Source organism: Mycena indigotica (assembly GCF_014461135.1).
Source record: "Mycena indigotica strain 171206Taipei chromosome Unknown Mind.scaff0005, whole genome shotgun sequence".
NCBI classification, from domain to species: domain Eukaryota; kingdom Fungi; phylum Basidiomycota; class Agaricomycetes; order Agaricales; family Mycenaceae; genus Mycena; species Mycena indigotica.
In genome coordinates this window covers 4558824-4575984 of record NW_023503004.1, presented here as the reverse complement: position 1 = coordinate 4575984, position 17161 = coordinate 4558824, and the positions used below count along the sequence as shown (strand labels likewise).

General features: G+C 53.9%; 2 protein-coding genes across 2 annotated transcripts; one reads left to right on the top strand and one right to left on the bottom strand.

Moving 5' to 3' along the window:
- Positions 1-127: 127 nt before the first annotated feature.
- Positions 128-3842, top strand: MIND_00643100 (uncharacterized protein; the record flags this gene model as incomplete). Its single annotated transcript, XM_037363166.1, has 9 exons — positions 128-1647; positions 1699-1788; positions 1840-2513; positions 2565-2678; positions 2733-2825; positions 2882-2959; positions 3007-3251; positions 3350-3589; positions 3639-3842. The coding sequence occupies 9 exons, from the start codon at positions 128-130 to the stop codon at positions 3840-3842; spliced, it is 3258 nt and encodes a 1085-aa protein (XP_037221087.1).
- Positions 3843-13811: 9969 nt separating this feature from the next.
- On the bottom strand, positions 13812-15961 carry MIND_00643000 (Glycoside hydrolase family 76 protein; the record flags this gene model as incomplete). Its single annotated transcript, XM_037363165.1, has 8 exons — positions 13812-14335; positions 14389-14647; positions 14699-14808; positions 14860-15258; positions 15307-15470; positions 15522-15536; positions 15590-15831; positions 15881-15961. 8 exons carry the CDS (start codon positions 15959-15961, stop codon positions 13812-13814), a joined length of 1794 nt encoding a protein of 597 aa, XP_037221086.1.
- Between the last annotated feature and the right edge of the window lie 1200 nt (positions 15962-17161).

The following is a 17161-nucleotide window of genomic DNA, read 5'->3' as shown; positions in this document are numbered from 1 at the left end:
GTGGGCATGTATAAGACACAGCGCCAGGCTGTTAATGCGCGATACTTGCTTCTCCTCATCGTCTCCCTCTCCCCGCTCACAAGTTACAACAACAGCCACGAAACACATCCCCCCCCCTTAATCATCGATGAGCACCCCGTCCCCCTCTCCCACACCTGCGAGCGGGTCGCCCTCGCGGTCGATTCGCTCACGGATGGGCGGTGTCATGCGACGAACATCCTCTATTCTCGCAATGGCGAACCCTGCCTCCCGCCCAACCACCCCTGCTGTGTCGACAGACGACGTGTCCAGACGCTCGTCGGCGTCGGGCCCGTCGGGCCGAAACGCCGATGCCAAGGCGTCAACGACATCGGTGAATAGCCAGGCTGTAGTGGCGCCCGCACCGGTTGTTGCTGCACCCTCCCCCGCGACAGCGCCAGTCATAATCCCGGCCCCGCCCATGGAAGCCCAAGCTGCCCCAGCTGCCGAGCCCCAGCCTACCGCCACACCTACTACGACCACGAGCTCAGTGTCTGTCGAGCCAGAGGCCTCATCCGAGGCTACTGCAGTCCCATCGGACCCTGCGCCACCCGTTCTCGTTGACTCTCCTCCTCCGGTCTCCGCCGACACCACTCCCACCGCCTCGCCCCCACCTTCCCTCATCCCAAAGCCCTCTCCGGCAATCAAGCGCCTCCTTCCCGTTGCCACACCTTATTCAATGCACCCGTCTCCGATTATGGAGTCGCCTGCCCGCGAGGCCGAGGCTAACGCCGAAGAAGCCGCGGAGGCAGCACAACGTGCCCGGATCGTCGGGCCGGCGCCGCTCGGGCCAGCTGTCGCGGCGGTCATGTCCCCGCCTACCCAGCCGGAGTTGGAGCCGGTCCCGGCGGATCAGCCAGTCCCGACGGAGGAGGCGGGGTATGTCCCGCCCCCGCTGGTGTTCGATAGCAGTAATCCCGGCGCGTTTACGGACGAGCCTGAGGCGATTCCCATCGCGCCGGCTGCCGTCCCGGTTGTCGAGACATCTGCGGAGCCGGCTATCCCGGTCCCGAAGTTGGACCCCTCACCGTCCTACTTCGACCTCGTCCCGCCTTCTACCCTCCTCCACCCAATCGAGGCGCTGTCGCCCGACTCGGTCGCGACCATCGTCCCCGGCGCGGGCCAGACAACGGTCGCAGCGGAGGAGGAGTGGCAGAGAGCTGTGAAAGTTGAGCCGTTCCCCTACGATGCGGCGGGAGGAGTCCCTGTGTTCGTCGCGGAGCCAACGCCAATGGCGAATCCGTGGCCGGAGTCCGGTCCGACAATCCCCGAGCCGGCGCCGGCAGTAGAGACGGCGCCAGCGCCTTCTATGCCGGAGCCTGTTCTCGCTCCTGTTTCGTCTTCGGTCGTCCCCCAGCCTGTATCAGCGCCTGTGGCCGCTTCAGTGCCAGTCACTGTGATGACCGACAGTCCCGCTTCGCTTGCGCACCCGCGACCGTTGCCCAGTCCACACGCTGTTCCGCCGATTTTGAGTGAGGTGGATGTCCAGGCGTTGCCCGATATGGACGACGGGCAGCCCGCGCTAGCGGCAACAGAGGAGCGAAAGGACGCGCGGGAAGTGGGACAGGGCGGGTGGTGGGAGATGGCGGTGGACGGGCCGACGGGGGTCGCGAGGGCGATTGTTATTCCGTGAGTGCTTTTTTCGGTCTTTGGTGAGGCAATGTTGATAGGTTTTGACAGAGACCCGGCGGTGCAGTTTGATAATCAAGACCCGTTCGCAGACCCGCCGCCGGCGGGTGTGAGGGAAGAGGGAGTCTATGTTGTGCCCGTGTAAGTTTTGGTGTTCCTCGTCGTGTGTTGTTGCTCACTGGTCATATGTAGCCCTGTGGGCTTGCCGGTCCCTGAGCGAGGTTACGACGCCGGGAGCATACGGGACGTGTCGACGCTCCCAATACCCGTTCCAAAGGATGCCCTGTTTGGGTCGATCCGGACCGTGCCCTCCGCAGAGAACATCCCCCTAGCCCCCGATCCGTTCTTCGAGCGCGTCGTGAGCGACGACCAACCGCTGCTCGGCGGCGCCAACTCCCATCATTCGCATCACCATCATCACCGCAAATATCACTCGACCGCAACTGGCACGACCCTTGCGGATGGGCCGGATGGGCAGAGCCTGCACGATCTCGGCTGGCTTGTATACGCCCTCCCGGACGGGCTCGGCGTGTACTTTGTGCATCCGAGCCTGAAGGTGATCACCGATGCGGATTTGCGTGTGCCGGTTGTGCTTGCGCGCATTGGGCGGGCGGTCGGGTATGGGTATGAAATAAACGGGAACGGGTATGGGTCGGGGGAGGAGGGCAGCGTGAGGGGGAAAGGAAGGGAGGTGTGGTTGCGGGAGGTGCCGGTGAAGAGTAAGAATGCGAAGGGGCGGAGTAAAGGGAAGGGCAAGGGCAGGATGGGGCGGGAGGACCTCGCGGAGCTGGGCTTGGCAAGGTGGTGGATCGACCATGGGAAGCGCGAGGTTGTCGCGGATGAGGCGGTCGTGAACTCGGAAGATCGTGAGTTTTCCCAGGGTTGGAATTTGGTTATGTTAGACTGACGAGGGACAGATCTGGACAAGGAGTACAGATACTGGGCTTTCGTAGAGGCGCACCCTGCACACTCGGTCGTCCCGTTCAGCGTGAGGAAAGAAGCGGTGGATTTGTTGACGTGGGCGTGGACTGGTGCGTGGCTTTTCGATCCAACACAGAGGATGATGGGCTGATTGTAATGGCTAGATCGATTGCTGCCCCCTGCAGAGCAGCCTACGGCGCCGCCGTTTACGCAAAGTGAGTGTCAGGAGTTGTTGGGCGTGTTGCGGTCCTTTGGAGGTGCGTTCTTCATACCCTTTAATTTGATCGTGATGGTTGATGGAGACGGTTTGTAGATGTCCCGCAGCAGCAGGGAGAGGGAATCCAGAGCGTCGTGCTCACGCGGCTCGTTTCACGTATCATGCTCCGTCTTGGTATGCCATTTTGCAACTCATAGCAATTGTACTGAATTGATGTATAGCGCATTGGCGCCAACACCATTTCCGCCCACACAAGCCGCTCCCCCTCGAAGCGCACCAGAACAAGTCTCGCAGTCGTGGACCCGGCTTTGTCCGCCGCGCACTGGATGCGCTCGTCGCGGCGCTTCTGCTCGGAGTGCCATTTTTGTTCTACCACAAGCACGTTCCAGACGCGGAGGGTGGACGAATCTACGGGCAAAGGAGTATACTCCCCATGCTAGTTGTCGGCGCAGCAACGTGTCTCCTCGTAAGTCTTCTATACCCCCGCGCTTTGCCATCCCCCCTTTTACCCTACTTTCTCCTTCTCTTCTTCTTTTTCATATACGTATCCTCACCCCTGCAAAGGCGGCCCTCCTGCTCAGCACCTCAATGACCTTCCTCACGCTCCCAGGGCTGGCATCTGCGCCGCGCATCGGCGCGCTGGCAGTTGCCGTCTGTGCCGCGGGCGCCGTGGTCGCCGGGCTCGTTGCGCTCCTCCGGCTCAAGGCAGATCAACTCGCTGCCGCGCGCCTGAGTGACCCGCTCCTGCGCGGGGTGCGCTTCGACCCTGCGTGGGAAAGAGGGGAGGGCATGATGCTTGTTTCGGTGCGTGTTCCCATCCAGGATTTTGGCGAGGACGCTGATGGAGAGACAGACGCGCAGCGTGGTCATGTCGCTCCCCCTCGTGCTGCTGGTCTATGCGCTGCTCGGGTTCGTCGCGGTATTGGCACTCTATGCGGCTGGCCCGCCGCCTGGTGCGCCCCCGCGTGTGGGCGAGGTTGCGAGGTATGTGGTGCTTGGTTTGATTGGGGGACTTGGCGGGGTGTTGGCTATGAGTTTGGTGTTGCTGCGAAGGTGATGTTTGGTTGGACTGGGATTGATGTATGTGTAAATTGCCTTTTATTTATGTCATATGCCCATCTGCACTGAGGTAGAGAGTGTGGGAACCCCGCCCCTAACAAAACTATCAATTGATGGCATCAGAGACAAAATTCGGCAAAAAAAAAATCTTTTTCCCAACTTTTTTGAGCCAAGTTCAAGGTTTCTGAGGCTGATATCAGTAATTTTGAATGTATTTCCACCACCTACTAAGTATTGCAATCATTCTTTGTCAATAATTATATCAAATTATACATAGCTTATAGGTTACCCAGGTATACCCTGTAGACTACAGTACCCCCTGGGTAACCTATACATCATTCAGAATTGATTCACAGACTACAGACTTGTTGATCGATTCTGTGGCCCTGCCACATGCATGACCTGACACATGTGGCAGAAATACGCAAGTCAGCCAAAGACCAAATTTGGTATGACCTCCTAAGTCCAGTGCATGCTGTAGAGACAGAAAATCTTTTAGAAATTATCATTTCAGGATGATTTACAACTGAAGAAATACACCACCAAAGTGCTCACAGCTGTTGGCCAGCTGGACATTCCAGGTGGTCTCCACACAAACCAACATCTGGGTCCAGATGGATTCCACCTGATCTCCAGCAAAAACATCCAGGTGGAAAATTCGAGCTGGAATTCAAATGGGAGATTCCAGCTGGAATTTAAATGGAATATCCATCTATATTTTAGTATTTTCCCTATATGGGAGTATTATACTAGTGAAGATTTTTCAACTCTATATGTGTACTATATATACTACTCAGTCTCATATGTAGTCTGACTGCTCAGTTTCCACAGTATCTGAGTTAGGGATGCCGCCCGTTGCCGTAACGGCAATGGCCGTCAATTTCGACGGGCTTGTACGGTAACGTCAATACCACGGCCGTCGAAGGAGACAACCGGAAGGTGGACGGGTACGGGACGGTTTACGGGACGGCTGTCATGGCATAGAAACGGGTGACGGTTACTATTTTTGTTGGGCCAGACCCAAGGAAGGCATGTAAGCAATAAGCAAGTACAGTACTACCCCACAATTTCCAACACAGCCTCGCGTGCAAGCCGAAGACATTGTTTGACAATCATCAAAGTGCTAATCGTGTCTAACCGCAACCGCTGAGCCTGAGTGACAGTCTTGAGTTAACGCATATGAAGCTGAAGCGGAATGGTTCATACCAGGAATTGTGAATAGGTCACGGGCAAGACAATACAGGTTCGGAAACTGGGGGCGGCGCGCAACCCACCACTTGATAGGGTCACAGGTAGTAAAATCCTCACGAGGAAGGTTAAAATACTCGCGCAGTTCATCCAGAACACGCTCTCATTGCACCCGATACCGTGCAGTAAAGTCCTTCTGTGGCGACCCCCCCTACACGTTGTACGGCCGTTAGTGTGATGGTCGTAGAGATGAGATTGAACTTGAGGTAATTGGACTTGAAGTGGTCATCTAGCGTAAGCTTGGAGGTCTCCAAATAGGAGAGGAGATCATCATCATCACTGAAGTCCTGTTTCAAGCCCTCGTACGAGATTCGGGGATCAAGCACTATTGTAAAACATCAGTCTTGGCAAGTCCTCCGGCAAGTCCTCCGCCAAAAGGAAATGCACGCACACGCAGCCCAGGTATAATATGGGGATGCTTCTATCTTGTAATAGTAGTTGCTCAATTTATTATAGGCTGCAAGAAGCCCGTTTCGGAGAGCAGATGGTGTTGAAAGAGGGAGATCACGGAGACAGATCTTCAAATCATCTTGTAGACCACGAAATATGGCATGCGTGTATGATAACCTAGGTTTCTTGGTCGTTGACATAAGCGTGGTTGCTGTGCGAAAAGATTTTAGCCACCCCGAAACGAGAATGATACCATTCCAGTCATCATCATCAAGATCGAGGTGACGGAGCTCACGATGCTTGCCCATGAAATCATCAGTGGGTTGGTGATAGTGAATACTTCGGCCTGTAGATGATTCATATGGTATTATTTATGTCCGAGTCAAAGCCTATACATACGTGTCATGGCATGAGTCGACGACCATCGCGTCTTCACATCCAATGTTGGGAGTAGGACATGTGCGCCTAGATTCCCCACCCGGAAATCCTCTGAGGCCTCCACCTCACGAATCCATTCTTGACGTCTTTGTGGGCTCGATCAAATCGCGCGATTGATTTGACGTAGCTAGGGAGAATAAGATTTAGCACAAAGCATGTACAAAGGAATATATACTACACCTTTTGAATGGGCTTGTACTTAGGCTAACGATGGGGCTGATCGTTCCCATCGTCAGAATCCCCAGCATTTCCCTCGCCTTCATTGTCGCTATCATCGCCTAATGATGCAGTAACGGAAAGCTGATATTCCCCACTCCGACCTTCGGCTTTTTTGCGGTCCGATTTAGAGATGGCGCCAATTGTTTCCAACAACTATGGAATCGTTAGTTGTCATATGTAGGACGGTCAGGTCTGCAAGCACACCTTAATTGCGGCGAGGTGAATGGTGTGCGGCAAACAGTGAATACACGCTGCTGAATGAGCAAATAAGCATTGTTCAAACACAATTGTTTGGGGCGAGGTGTACCTTCTGTTCCAATGCATATTTCTCTATTCTTTCCCACACAATCTCCGCCATATTATCGCCTGAATGCTCCCTGACAATCTCTTGGAAATCGATCAGCAGCTCTTCAAGTCGCCCATCATTCATCATGTAATGAGCGACAATGGCAAGGAAGGGGTGCTGATTCAGCGACGTCCAAGCATCCAGAGAGATGCTAACCTTGGATTCGAAGTTCTTGTAATGGTACTAGTCGGAATCAATATCTGTTTGTGAATCTACGCACAGCAAACATTTTTCGAGTACCTTCAACAGTAACTTGTCCCATTTTCATGATGCATGTGCGGATGGCAGTACGACCGGGAACTTTGAAGCTTGAAGTGACCCCATGGTGAGTGTACTTGAGTAGCCGAACGAACTCAGGCCACTCAACCTCCTCAAATGGCTGGTCGCAAGCGACTATCCACTCGGCAAGAAGGCCTTGGAATACCTTATCCTCAAATTCTCCCTTAGTGCACATCAGCAAGCAGTAATTGTAAGGACTTATTATTCACCTGATCCTTCTCCGCTTGTCTTTTCAGAGCCTGTACGATACTGATACTTTCTGTTGCTGCCTCTAGCTTAGACAAATATGCACGCGCTTCGTCGCTGTCAATCAAGACGTTTCCCTTGGCCAAGTCAATCTCTTGTTCAGTCAGTGGGGTATTGCGGCCAGCATAGGGACTACAGAAAAGTCGGTAATGTAGTGGCGAGTATTTCTTGAGATGTGCCGAAAGTTCTGATGAGAACGTAATACAGTCGAACCCCTCATAAGTCATACTGTTCGGTGGAACAGGCAGGTCATGACTTATGAGGGGTCATGCCTTTTGAGGGTAGAGCAAAAATTCAAATAAAATTCGATTTTTTTTCACTGTCTATGGGTTGCTACGCTATGTAAGACTATACTAGGTGGTTCTAGAGAAGTATTCAGTGATTTCTGAGCTATGCATAAGGGCCATTGCCTCCAGCTGAGTTTGCCGGCCAAACAAGGCAAGAACACGCTCCATTTTGCGTGCATATTCATCTCCGATGGTAGCAGAAAAACGTTGCAGCAGCGACACAGCCTCAAGAGCCTCGCGACGCGTTGGAGCAGGTCTAAACTCTGCATCATCGTCTGCATCATCGTCTCCCCCAACAAGATCGGCCAGCTCTTGAGCCGTCTGCGCATCAACGACGGCCTTGACAATCTCGTCAACTGTTGCAGCGCCTGTGAGAATATTTTCTTCGACTGGATTGAGCAGTGCTTCAATCGGCAGCCGATTGTTGCGTTGTAAGACCCGACGCGACTCCAGACCATCGAGCTGATGCTCAAGGTCAGCCTCCGCAGCGGCAACAGGATTGGTGGTGGTGGAAGAGTTGGAGGAGCCGGCTGGAAGGAGGGATTTGGGGAGAATGCCGGTCTTAATCCAGCAGTGTGCAATGGTCTTCTCGCTGACCTCATCCCATGCTTGGGCAGCCAAGCGCATGCCACGAAGCTGGTCGATGTCATAGATTTTGGCTGGGGTGATGCCCTCGTCGTAGCGGTCGATAGCATAGCGAATGTATTTGGATCGATAATGAGCTTTGAAGCAGCGAATAATGCCTGCATCATCAGGCTGGACGTGGGCGGTTAAATTGGCCTCAAAGTTCTCAACCCGGATGTTGGTGAGACTGGAGGGTGGTTTATGGGCAGAGAAGTTGTCTTGAAGAAGAAGAATCTTGCGCTTCTGGTGACGCATATCGGTGTCGAATTTTGTGAGCCATTCTTGATAAAGTATTGTGGTCATCCATGCCTTCGCATTGTTGCGATAATAGAACCCAAGGGCAGCAGCAGTCCGACGCTCAAAGCAACGTGGCTGTTTTGCCTTGCCAATGACAAATGGCTCGCGCTTGTCGGAGCCATCGGCGTTGACAGTGAAGGCATATGTCAGCCGCACCTTGTTCCCTTTCACACCACTCGTTGTCTTGTTTGACAATCCACGATCCGGCACGAATCTAAACAACATATCAGTCCCTCATCCAGCCTGGAAATGTCTACGAACGCATAGAAGAGCCCAGTCTCATCCATATTGTACACATCTCGCAGTGCGTAACCACCATCTTCAATCACCTTCGAGATCCGCTCACGTTCTCGCTCGATAGCGACCGGGTCTGCTGATGCCGCCTCGCCATGTCTTTTGACTTCATGAAGACCAAGACGGGTTTTGAGACGCCCTAGCCAACCATTACTCAGTGCAAGCCTCTCGTCTTCAGGAACACCAGCCGCATCAGCAAACTCTGTCCATTTCTGCCGCAAGACCTCGCCATTCACAAGAAGACCATTGGCCATTGCTTGCTCGACCCAAAGGTCGTGCATTTCAGTAACCTCAGGATGTGTCGTCTGTCGAGCGCGCTTGGCCTTGTGCGAGTCGCCATACATGTTGTTTTCGGTGCATATTTTTGCCTCATTCTTCACCCATTTTGAGATGGTAAACTGCTTCAGGCAAAGGTTGGGATAGATGGGCTGGAAATGCTGGGCTGTTTTCGTCTGGTTCTTGCCATTGGCTTGGTGCCAGTCAAGAATCTCGAGGCGTTGTGCATGGGTTGCTCGCTCGCGATGGGTGAAGACTGGTGCGACTTCCTTTTTCTTGCCAGGCTTTTTGTCGGCAGGAACCACAGGCTTTTGGGTAGGTGCTGCAATGGTTTAGAAGATGACATGGCTGATGCTCATGCGACAGACCTTTACGCTTTTTGCTGGTCTTTGGAGCCGCTGTAACAGCAGTTTTTACTCCTAGAGCAAACTCCTTCAACTTCTCCACTGCCGTCTGCAGCGTGGGGGGAAGCTTTGCAGCCTTGGAGCTGATGTCAGAGCCCGAGGCTGTCTCCAGTGCCTCAAGAGCACGCTCCTCGTCAATGACATTGGCATCGCCATCGAGCCAGGTCTCCTCCTCCTTTGTGAGGCTTTCCCCGGCCTTCAGACGTGACTGAAGGGCATTGGACTTCGACTTCACATGAGCCTTGAGGCGGGCTAGGCCTTCCTTATAGTCCTTGAGCTTGAGCATGGCCATGAAGGATTTTTTTTTCGTGTTTAGACAGAATCACTCAATTTATAAGCTTTGATTTGATCCAAAATTTCCTTTTTTAGACAGAATCATGACTTTCTATGCCTGATTTAGATATGACTTATGACTTTATATAGACCTATGACTTTCCCCCGCAAACCAAGCCCGTGGAAGCGAAAAATCATGACAATGAAGGGGTTATGCCTTTTGGGAGGCATGACTTATAAGGGGTTCGACTGTAAGCAGATGATATGAATTGAAGGAATGCTACGCACTAGCGGTATTGTATCGCATGCTTTTTGTAATTGTGAGGACAGTGCGATTAGCCCCATGTCGAGAAATATAGTGCTTGTCTCCACGTTGGCCAACGGTGCCTTCCTGGTTCCGAGGAACGATATCAAAGAAATAATAATATATCGGGTTCTTTTTCTGAAAGACAGTAAGACGAAAAATGGCTTATATTTGCTCGATCTTACACGGGAGGTCAGCAGGGCCTCTTCATCTTCCTCGTCGTTGGTCAACGTGCTGGCGCTACTGTTGGCAGAGAGGCATGCTGCCTTGTTACTCGAGAGCTCCGTTGCAGTGTTTGGCTTGCACTTGCTGCCATGCGACTGCGTAGCCTTAGCAATTGAAGCTCCTGGGTGGACGGGCACGGTCTTCAACGCCAGAAGGTCGGCAATCTGTTGGAGACTTTTGTTAGACCCACCAACACCGCAAAAAAGCCACACACCTCATCATTGTCGATCATATCCTCACCATCGGAAGAGTTGTCCTCGGAGTCTGACATGGGCTCTAACGCGGGGAGGTTGTAATCGTCGTCATCTTCCTGACTTATCGTCTCCGCAACCAGCGCAACACGACTCTGAGGTGCTTTGCGCGTGCAGCGCGGACGGGGAACTAGAGGATTGCCATATTCGTCGACTTTTTCGGCGGCGAGATATAATGCGAGATTGTCAGATTGACATGGTCGGTCGCTACGACGCAGAGGTTGCTGGGCTTAAGGAACTGTCAGTGTTAAGCAAGATATGATGGAATGGCGCACGAAGCGGGCGGTCGTCACTTTCAGACTTGTAGAATGTGATGTCATTGGCATCTTTGAGGTTGCTATTGGCGTCAACTGCACACTGGTCAGACATGGAGGTTTTGGAAAGGGAGGGCAATCCCAGTTGGTATATCTAGAATCTAGCATAGAATATGGGCTGGAGTCCAAGGCTCTTTTGCATAGAATATGGGCAGCATCCCAGAAATTATTCCCTTATAATAAAATATGAGCTTTATACATAAAATATTAATGGTCCCAGGTTAGGATGGACAGTATCTGAGGGAATTGATTGATGTGGAACGATTTTTGATTGCCATCAGTAGTTTTGATGAGGTTAAATCTGAAGGAAATAAGATCAATATCTCTTTGTAGTGTGACACAGTCACCCTAATTACATACTGAATCATCAGCCTGAAGAAAAGGATTTTTATCTTAATGAATATATTATTATATCTGTCATATTTGATGTTTTTGACTTCTTTTTTAGGACACCTCTATTCTATGCAAAAGATTCCTGGACTCAGGCCCATATTCGATGTGAAATCTTGGGTATAGAGGGTGGCAATCCATACCGGGTTTTATACTTGCTGCAATGGAGAAATACCCACAGAAAATGTCAGCAACAATAGACAATCGGACGTCTTTGTAAGAAAAATTTGCCTTCTTTCGCGGGAGATACATGGTCTTGTTGCAAGGGATGGGCACCGCGGGTTGGAACAGCGGCCAAGAACAGATTTGTGAGCGGTTTTGTGGGGCCCAACGTCGGATTGTCCATAGGCATAGGCAAAATGTGCCGATGAGAGACAGTCAGTGGAGATAAAGCCAGTGGCGCTGTAGTAGATGGTCTCAAAGGGAGTGGGTGTTGTTTTGACACAGTGTAGGTGAAGATGTATTATCGATGAAGCAACGATGAAGACCGCTCGAGCATGGTCGTCGAAAGTAGGCCACGTCACGACTTAGTCATATGTGATGACCACATGTTGGCCAAATCTTCCCTCAATGCATTCCGGTGTTACGGGCATTGCGGGCAGCATCAAATACAGTGCACAGACAAGACCAGCAATGGCAGCAACCCATATATATGGCTGTCACGGCCGTAATTCTACGGCATCAACAGGCTAGACCCGGACCGTAACCATCCCGTTGGCGGGGCAGCCAAACACCTCATCGGTAACACATAGCCGTAAGCTGTGACCGTCAACCCGTGGGGACGGCAACGGGCGGTATCCCTAATCTGAGTCCATACCCCCATCATCACTATCAGTTGAGTGTTCAGTCTCTTGTGACCTAGATACTGTCAGACAAGCAGTTTCACAGGTATTTCTCTGGGTTCTGCCAGCTGCTAAGCTTGTATTGCCAGTGAGAGCAAGAGAGACAGTAGGAAGGGTGCTGGAGGCCTTTTTGGGTCTTGGACGACCCCATTTTCAAGGAGGTGCATCATCAGCAGAGGTTGGTGAGTGTCGGCATTTAGTTGACCATGATGAGTAAGATGCAGGTCCACTGCTACAACTATGTTTGTGAGTGGCACCACAACCACATCCTGACCTGGCATGTGTGAAGCCCTGGTATCATCATTAGCCTCAGTGTTGTCCCTACCTAGCCCATGGCCTGGCAGCTTCTTGCTTCCACCCTTTGATTCCCGCAAATGCAGGGCAAGTTCATCATGTTTCAAGGAAAACATGATGTGATGGTGGTGGGGAGGATGTATTCTAAGCTCCATCCCAGCATGCAAACACTATTTGGTGGAGTGTTCAGAAACAAGCGCAGTCGATTTTATATTTTTGCTTGTGTACTATCATTCTGCATGAGCAAGGGCGCTGGCCGCTTGGAGCCCATATTGGTGCAGCATTCAGCCCCGGTGTTCGGTCCACGACTGAATGCTGCATGCTATACGAAGATTAACCCAATTGTTTTTGTAGGGAAAACGTATTGGAATGGTGGGCAATTGGCAGGCTGCAGTGCCGGTGCATTAGGGGAGTTCACGGACCGACGGGCGTCATTCACGGTAGGGTGGGCAAACCAGCGGGTAAAACATTAAGAAATTATAAATATACATATCTTTCTGCCCTGCACACCGAAATTCAGTGGGCAAGTTTTATTCAATGGGCAGGCAAAAGTTATTACCTAAGCTTAGTGACTGACGCGGCACGTCACACACTGAAAGCTTCCCTCTGCTGACGCCATGTCCGCATCCAACGCGGACAGCGACAAGGACATAATCATTGCCCGTCTGCAAGCTCAGCTGCCTGCTGCACAGGGCTCAAACATCACGCTGGAGCCCGAAAAACGCTGAGCCGGCCGCCCAAAAGGGTCAAAAAACAAGACCACCCTGAAGCCCAAGCTGCGGACAAAGGCCGCAAGAAGCAGCAAGGCCAACGAGGCGCCACCTGTTCCAAAGCTGGAAAAGACAGATGAGCTGACAGAAGGTGTCACTGACATTCCATACATATCCACTTCTGTACTATCATCTTGCTGATTTCGACACAGCTGGAAGAATGAACCAGCTCTCTCGGAGACCCTCATCACCCACATCGAGAACAACAAGGCCCGTCGAAGTGCACTAGGCTTTATAAAAGGCAACGGGCCTGACGCCGGCCACTCAACCGCTGCCAAACCCATCGACCATCATAAACGGCTTGCCGAAAAGACGCTCACCTGCGACGCGCGCTGGGCTCACATTCTGCCAGAGAAACTCGTCTTCCAAGTCCGCAGACAGCTCAAAGCGTGCGTGGCTTTCATCTCACTCACTCCCATACTTTGCTGACAAAACTTTCAGTATGCGTAGTATCACAACGTGGGAGCTGGCTAAATTTACCCAGACAGGTGCAGGTCTGGTGGAGCAGGGAAAGGAGGAAGAGCTGGAAGGTGATGCCGCGAATATGCTTTGTATGTTGCAAATATTTCTCTTTCCAAGAGGTTTCCTCAATCCAAACGGAACAGGTCCTCATCAAGTACCCGTGGTTCCTGAGCATGGCACAGCTGATGCGCGGCAGCTCTGTCGCTGACCAGCGGCATTGCTTAAACAGCACAACATTACTCAATGAAGGGCTTGACCTGATGCTTGGATGTGGTGCTTCCTCGGATGTGTGTGGCCCATCTTTCCTTCACCCCTATAAATCCTACATGACACCCATCCAATCTACTGAGGATTGTGAGTCTGAAGACAACCAATAAGGTGTGGTGATGATACTCCAGGAAACAACAAAGGAGGTAAGTATATTCAAATATGCAATGACACATACATTATGGCGAAGAAATCAATGAAAGAGAAAGTATCGTAGCAAGACCGATCTACGCATATTCCGGCGGCGGATCGTCAAAGTCCCCGCCAAACGACACACCCCGACGCTGCTGTGCCTGAGTCAACTGCTGCCTGGGCTCCCCCGCCTCTCGTCTCCGCACGGGAACCAGCGGCACCGTGACGTCCGCGCTGCCGCCGCTCTTGCTCGTCGACCCCGACACCGGTCGCTGATTCATATCCTGGTATCCGCCCAGCGAAAGGGTGGCGCTGGCGCTCGACGGCGTCGTGAGCGACGTCGTCGTCTGCGAGTAGCCGCGCGAGTGGAGCGATGCGGTGCTCGGCCCGGTTGCCCCGGCGCTCGTCGGCGAAGGCGGAGTCGGGCGCGGAACCGCCGGCCCGCTGTCCCGCGGCCCGCGCCGTGCGGCCCGCCGGCGGTGATGGCAGACGAGCAACAGCGCACAGAGAGCCGCGAGGGCCGCGACTGCGCCGACGATCCCGCCCGTGATGGCCCCCGTATGCGATGCCGCTTTGCTCTGGTGGGCACCAGTGTTGCCATCCTTATCACCGGAAGTGCCTGTATACCTATTATCAGCACGAAGGACAGATAGTCATTACCAAGACGCTCACCCGCGCCAAACGTCAGCACCCCCTCGCCGAGCCTCAGGCTCGCCGCCAGCGGGGGCGGCACGGGCGAGCCAGGAAAGTCGATCCATGCCGCGGCGTAGAGGACATGGATCGCGTTCGTCTGGTTCGCAAACGAGACGTTCGTGCCCGGGGCCGGCGGCGGGCCCGTCCATTGCGCGGCATACAGGTTGGACGCGGGATTGGTGCTGTTCACGGGCGGGGCGGTGAGGTTGTACGTGGCGAGGTCGGTCACGGCGTTGTACTGGGAACGAGTTGAGGCAATGGAAAGAGGAGAATCAAGGGTAAAGCGGACCTGGACGGCGACATAGTCGTGAATGTATCCCCTGTTCCCCGAGTTGGTCGCATTGTAGAGATACGCCCACGTCAGGGCCCGCACAAGCAGCCCGTCCCCGACTTTCGTGTCTTTCAAATTGATAAGTGTAAGATAGGTCATAGTGAGGTAAAAACACTCACCGCCGCTCGCAAGAATCCCCTGCGCAGTCTGCCACCCGTCATATTCCAATACCTTGGTCACCAGTCCGTCCAGCAGGCCCCCCACCCGCGCATCCCCGCCCGTAATAACGCTCAACACGCTGAGCGCCTCGACCAGCAGTGCGGCATTGTTCGACTGCAGACTGGTATCCGTGACGGCACAGCTGTCGGCGGCAAGGGCGGCCATCGGAAGTCCGCGCGGGGCGTCCCACAGATGCGTGCGGATGAAGGAGACGGAGGCGACCGCGGCATCGAGGTAGGTCGTGTTGGACGTCGCTTGGGCCAGCATGGCCGACAGGAGCGCAAAGTAGCCAGTCGCGCGGGCGGAGAGGGTTGGAGAGGAAAGGGTCGAGGTTGCAAACGTCCCGCCCGTGAGTGGGCCTGGATAAAGGGACATCAGAGAAGTATTGAGCGGTAGGAATGACGCACCAGTAGCACAGCTCGTAGAAATGGATGGCGCTTTGCTCGCGAGGCGGTTGGTGCCAGGGGAAATGGTGTATGTGTTGGCCCATTCCCAGCACTGCACAGCGTATCCGAGCAGCTGGGCGTTGTTCAAGGTGAAATGCGCTCTTGCAGCGGAGTATCCCCAAGCTCTACCGCCAGATATTTAAGAAACACGAACACCTTGAAGAAATGCGACTCACAACGCGAAGTCCACTCTGCCCAACACATGCTCGGTCAACAACCCCACCACCGGAAGCCGCCCACTCACCCCGTGTTCCCAAACGCCGCGCGCACCCTGAGCGCGTCGCCCATGAAGCCGACGATGGGCTCCTGGTACGTCGTCGTGTTCCCGACGACCTCCTGCTCCGCCATCTGCCCGAGCACGTGTGCGAGCTGCTCGTACGGCGGGCCCACGTACACCTGGTTCGGGCGGAACACCGCCACGGCCTGGAAGAGCGCCGCGAACGCTTGGTGCGTCCGCGCGCCGTTCACGTTCGCGAAGGTCGGCTTCTGTTGGGCTTCAGCCATGAAGGGGAAGAAAAGAGAAAGAGGAACGCACCCGCCACGTCGCCGATGCGATGCTCGCTCCCTCCACCATCACTACCACCAGCGAGAACGCCAAAAGAGCGAGAGGCAGCATGGCAGCCAGGAAAGAAAAAATGCCAAGCACGTCGGGCGTCAGGCTTTATAGTGGTGGACGGGGCCGACATCGCTTCGTCGGCCAACACGGACCCATTTCTGGGGATTCGCGGCGGAGGAGGAGGGAAAGAAGCGAAGCGTGGCGGTGCTTCAGGGCATGATGCTAGATTGCCGAAGGATCTGCATCATGATTGCTTTCCGCTGGGTATCTGCGCGTGAGATTTCGGCCTGCTTCGGCCGTGCGAGACGCATCACGTCATCTCGATTCGTCACATCACCTCCTTGTTATCTATTCGGCGAAGCCTTATTCTCCTGCGTTGCCGTGCAACGTTGAAGAATAAAAGGGGCATAGCAACATTTCTTCTGGTCTCTACGGGCGGACCCACAGATTGCGGCCTTATAAATCAGCACATTATCAACAGTTCATGTTTGTCTAACCCACGACTAGGACAGCTGCCCACTACCACACACCAAACCCATCAGACACAATAAGCACTACCCATGGCGGTCCTCAGCATCCGCACCATCCGCTTCTGCCCCACGCTGGCCCGGCACGTGTACGACGAGTCCGCATGCTGCCGGCGCTGCCGCGTGCAGCGCGCCCTCACGAACGCGCGCGACGCCACGCACGCATTCCTCACGCGCCCGCGCGCGCCGGCGGAGTACCTCGGCGCGCTGCTGGTGCTCCTCAACGTCGTCCTGTTCCTCACCTGCACCCTCCCCGGCAACCTGACCGAACGCACACCCGCCGCCGCCGCGCGCTGTGCTGCGGAGCGCACGTGGGCGCGCTGGATCGGCCTGGGGCTGGGGCTCGTGCTGTTCAGCACGGCGTTCGGGCCGGCCGGGTGGTGTGTCGCATCTGAAGGTAATTGTTGCATCTGAATGGATGTCCAAAGGAAGTGTCACATCTGTTTAACTGCTTGTCGTGATCGGCCTGGGGCTGGGGCTAGTTTTTGAAAATTTAGCAACGTCACGGGTTTCCCAAAATGGGTAAGAGATCACATGCACCCGCCGCCAACCCGCCGCACCCGCCCTGCTGACAATGCGAGGGCAGGTGAAGGTCTGTGACTACTCATCAGGAAACACGGTAACTGCCCTGGTAGCGCTACAGGAGCATCTATAGCACTCATAGCTCTGTAGACAAGTTGCCTGATATATAGCGCTACAGAGTGCTATGGGAGCATATGCCAGTGCTATGGTA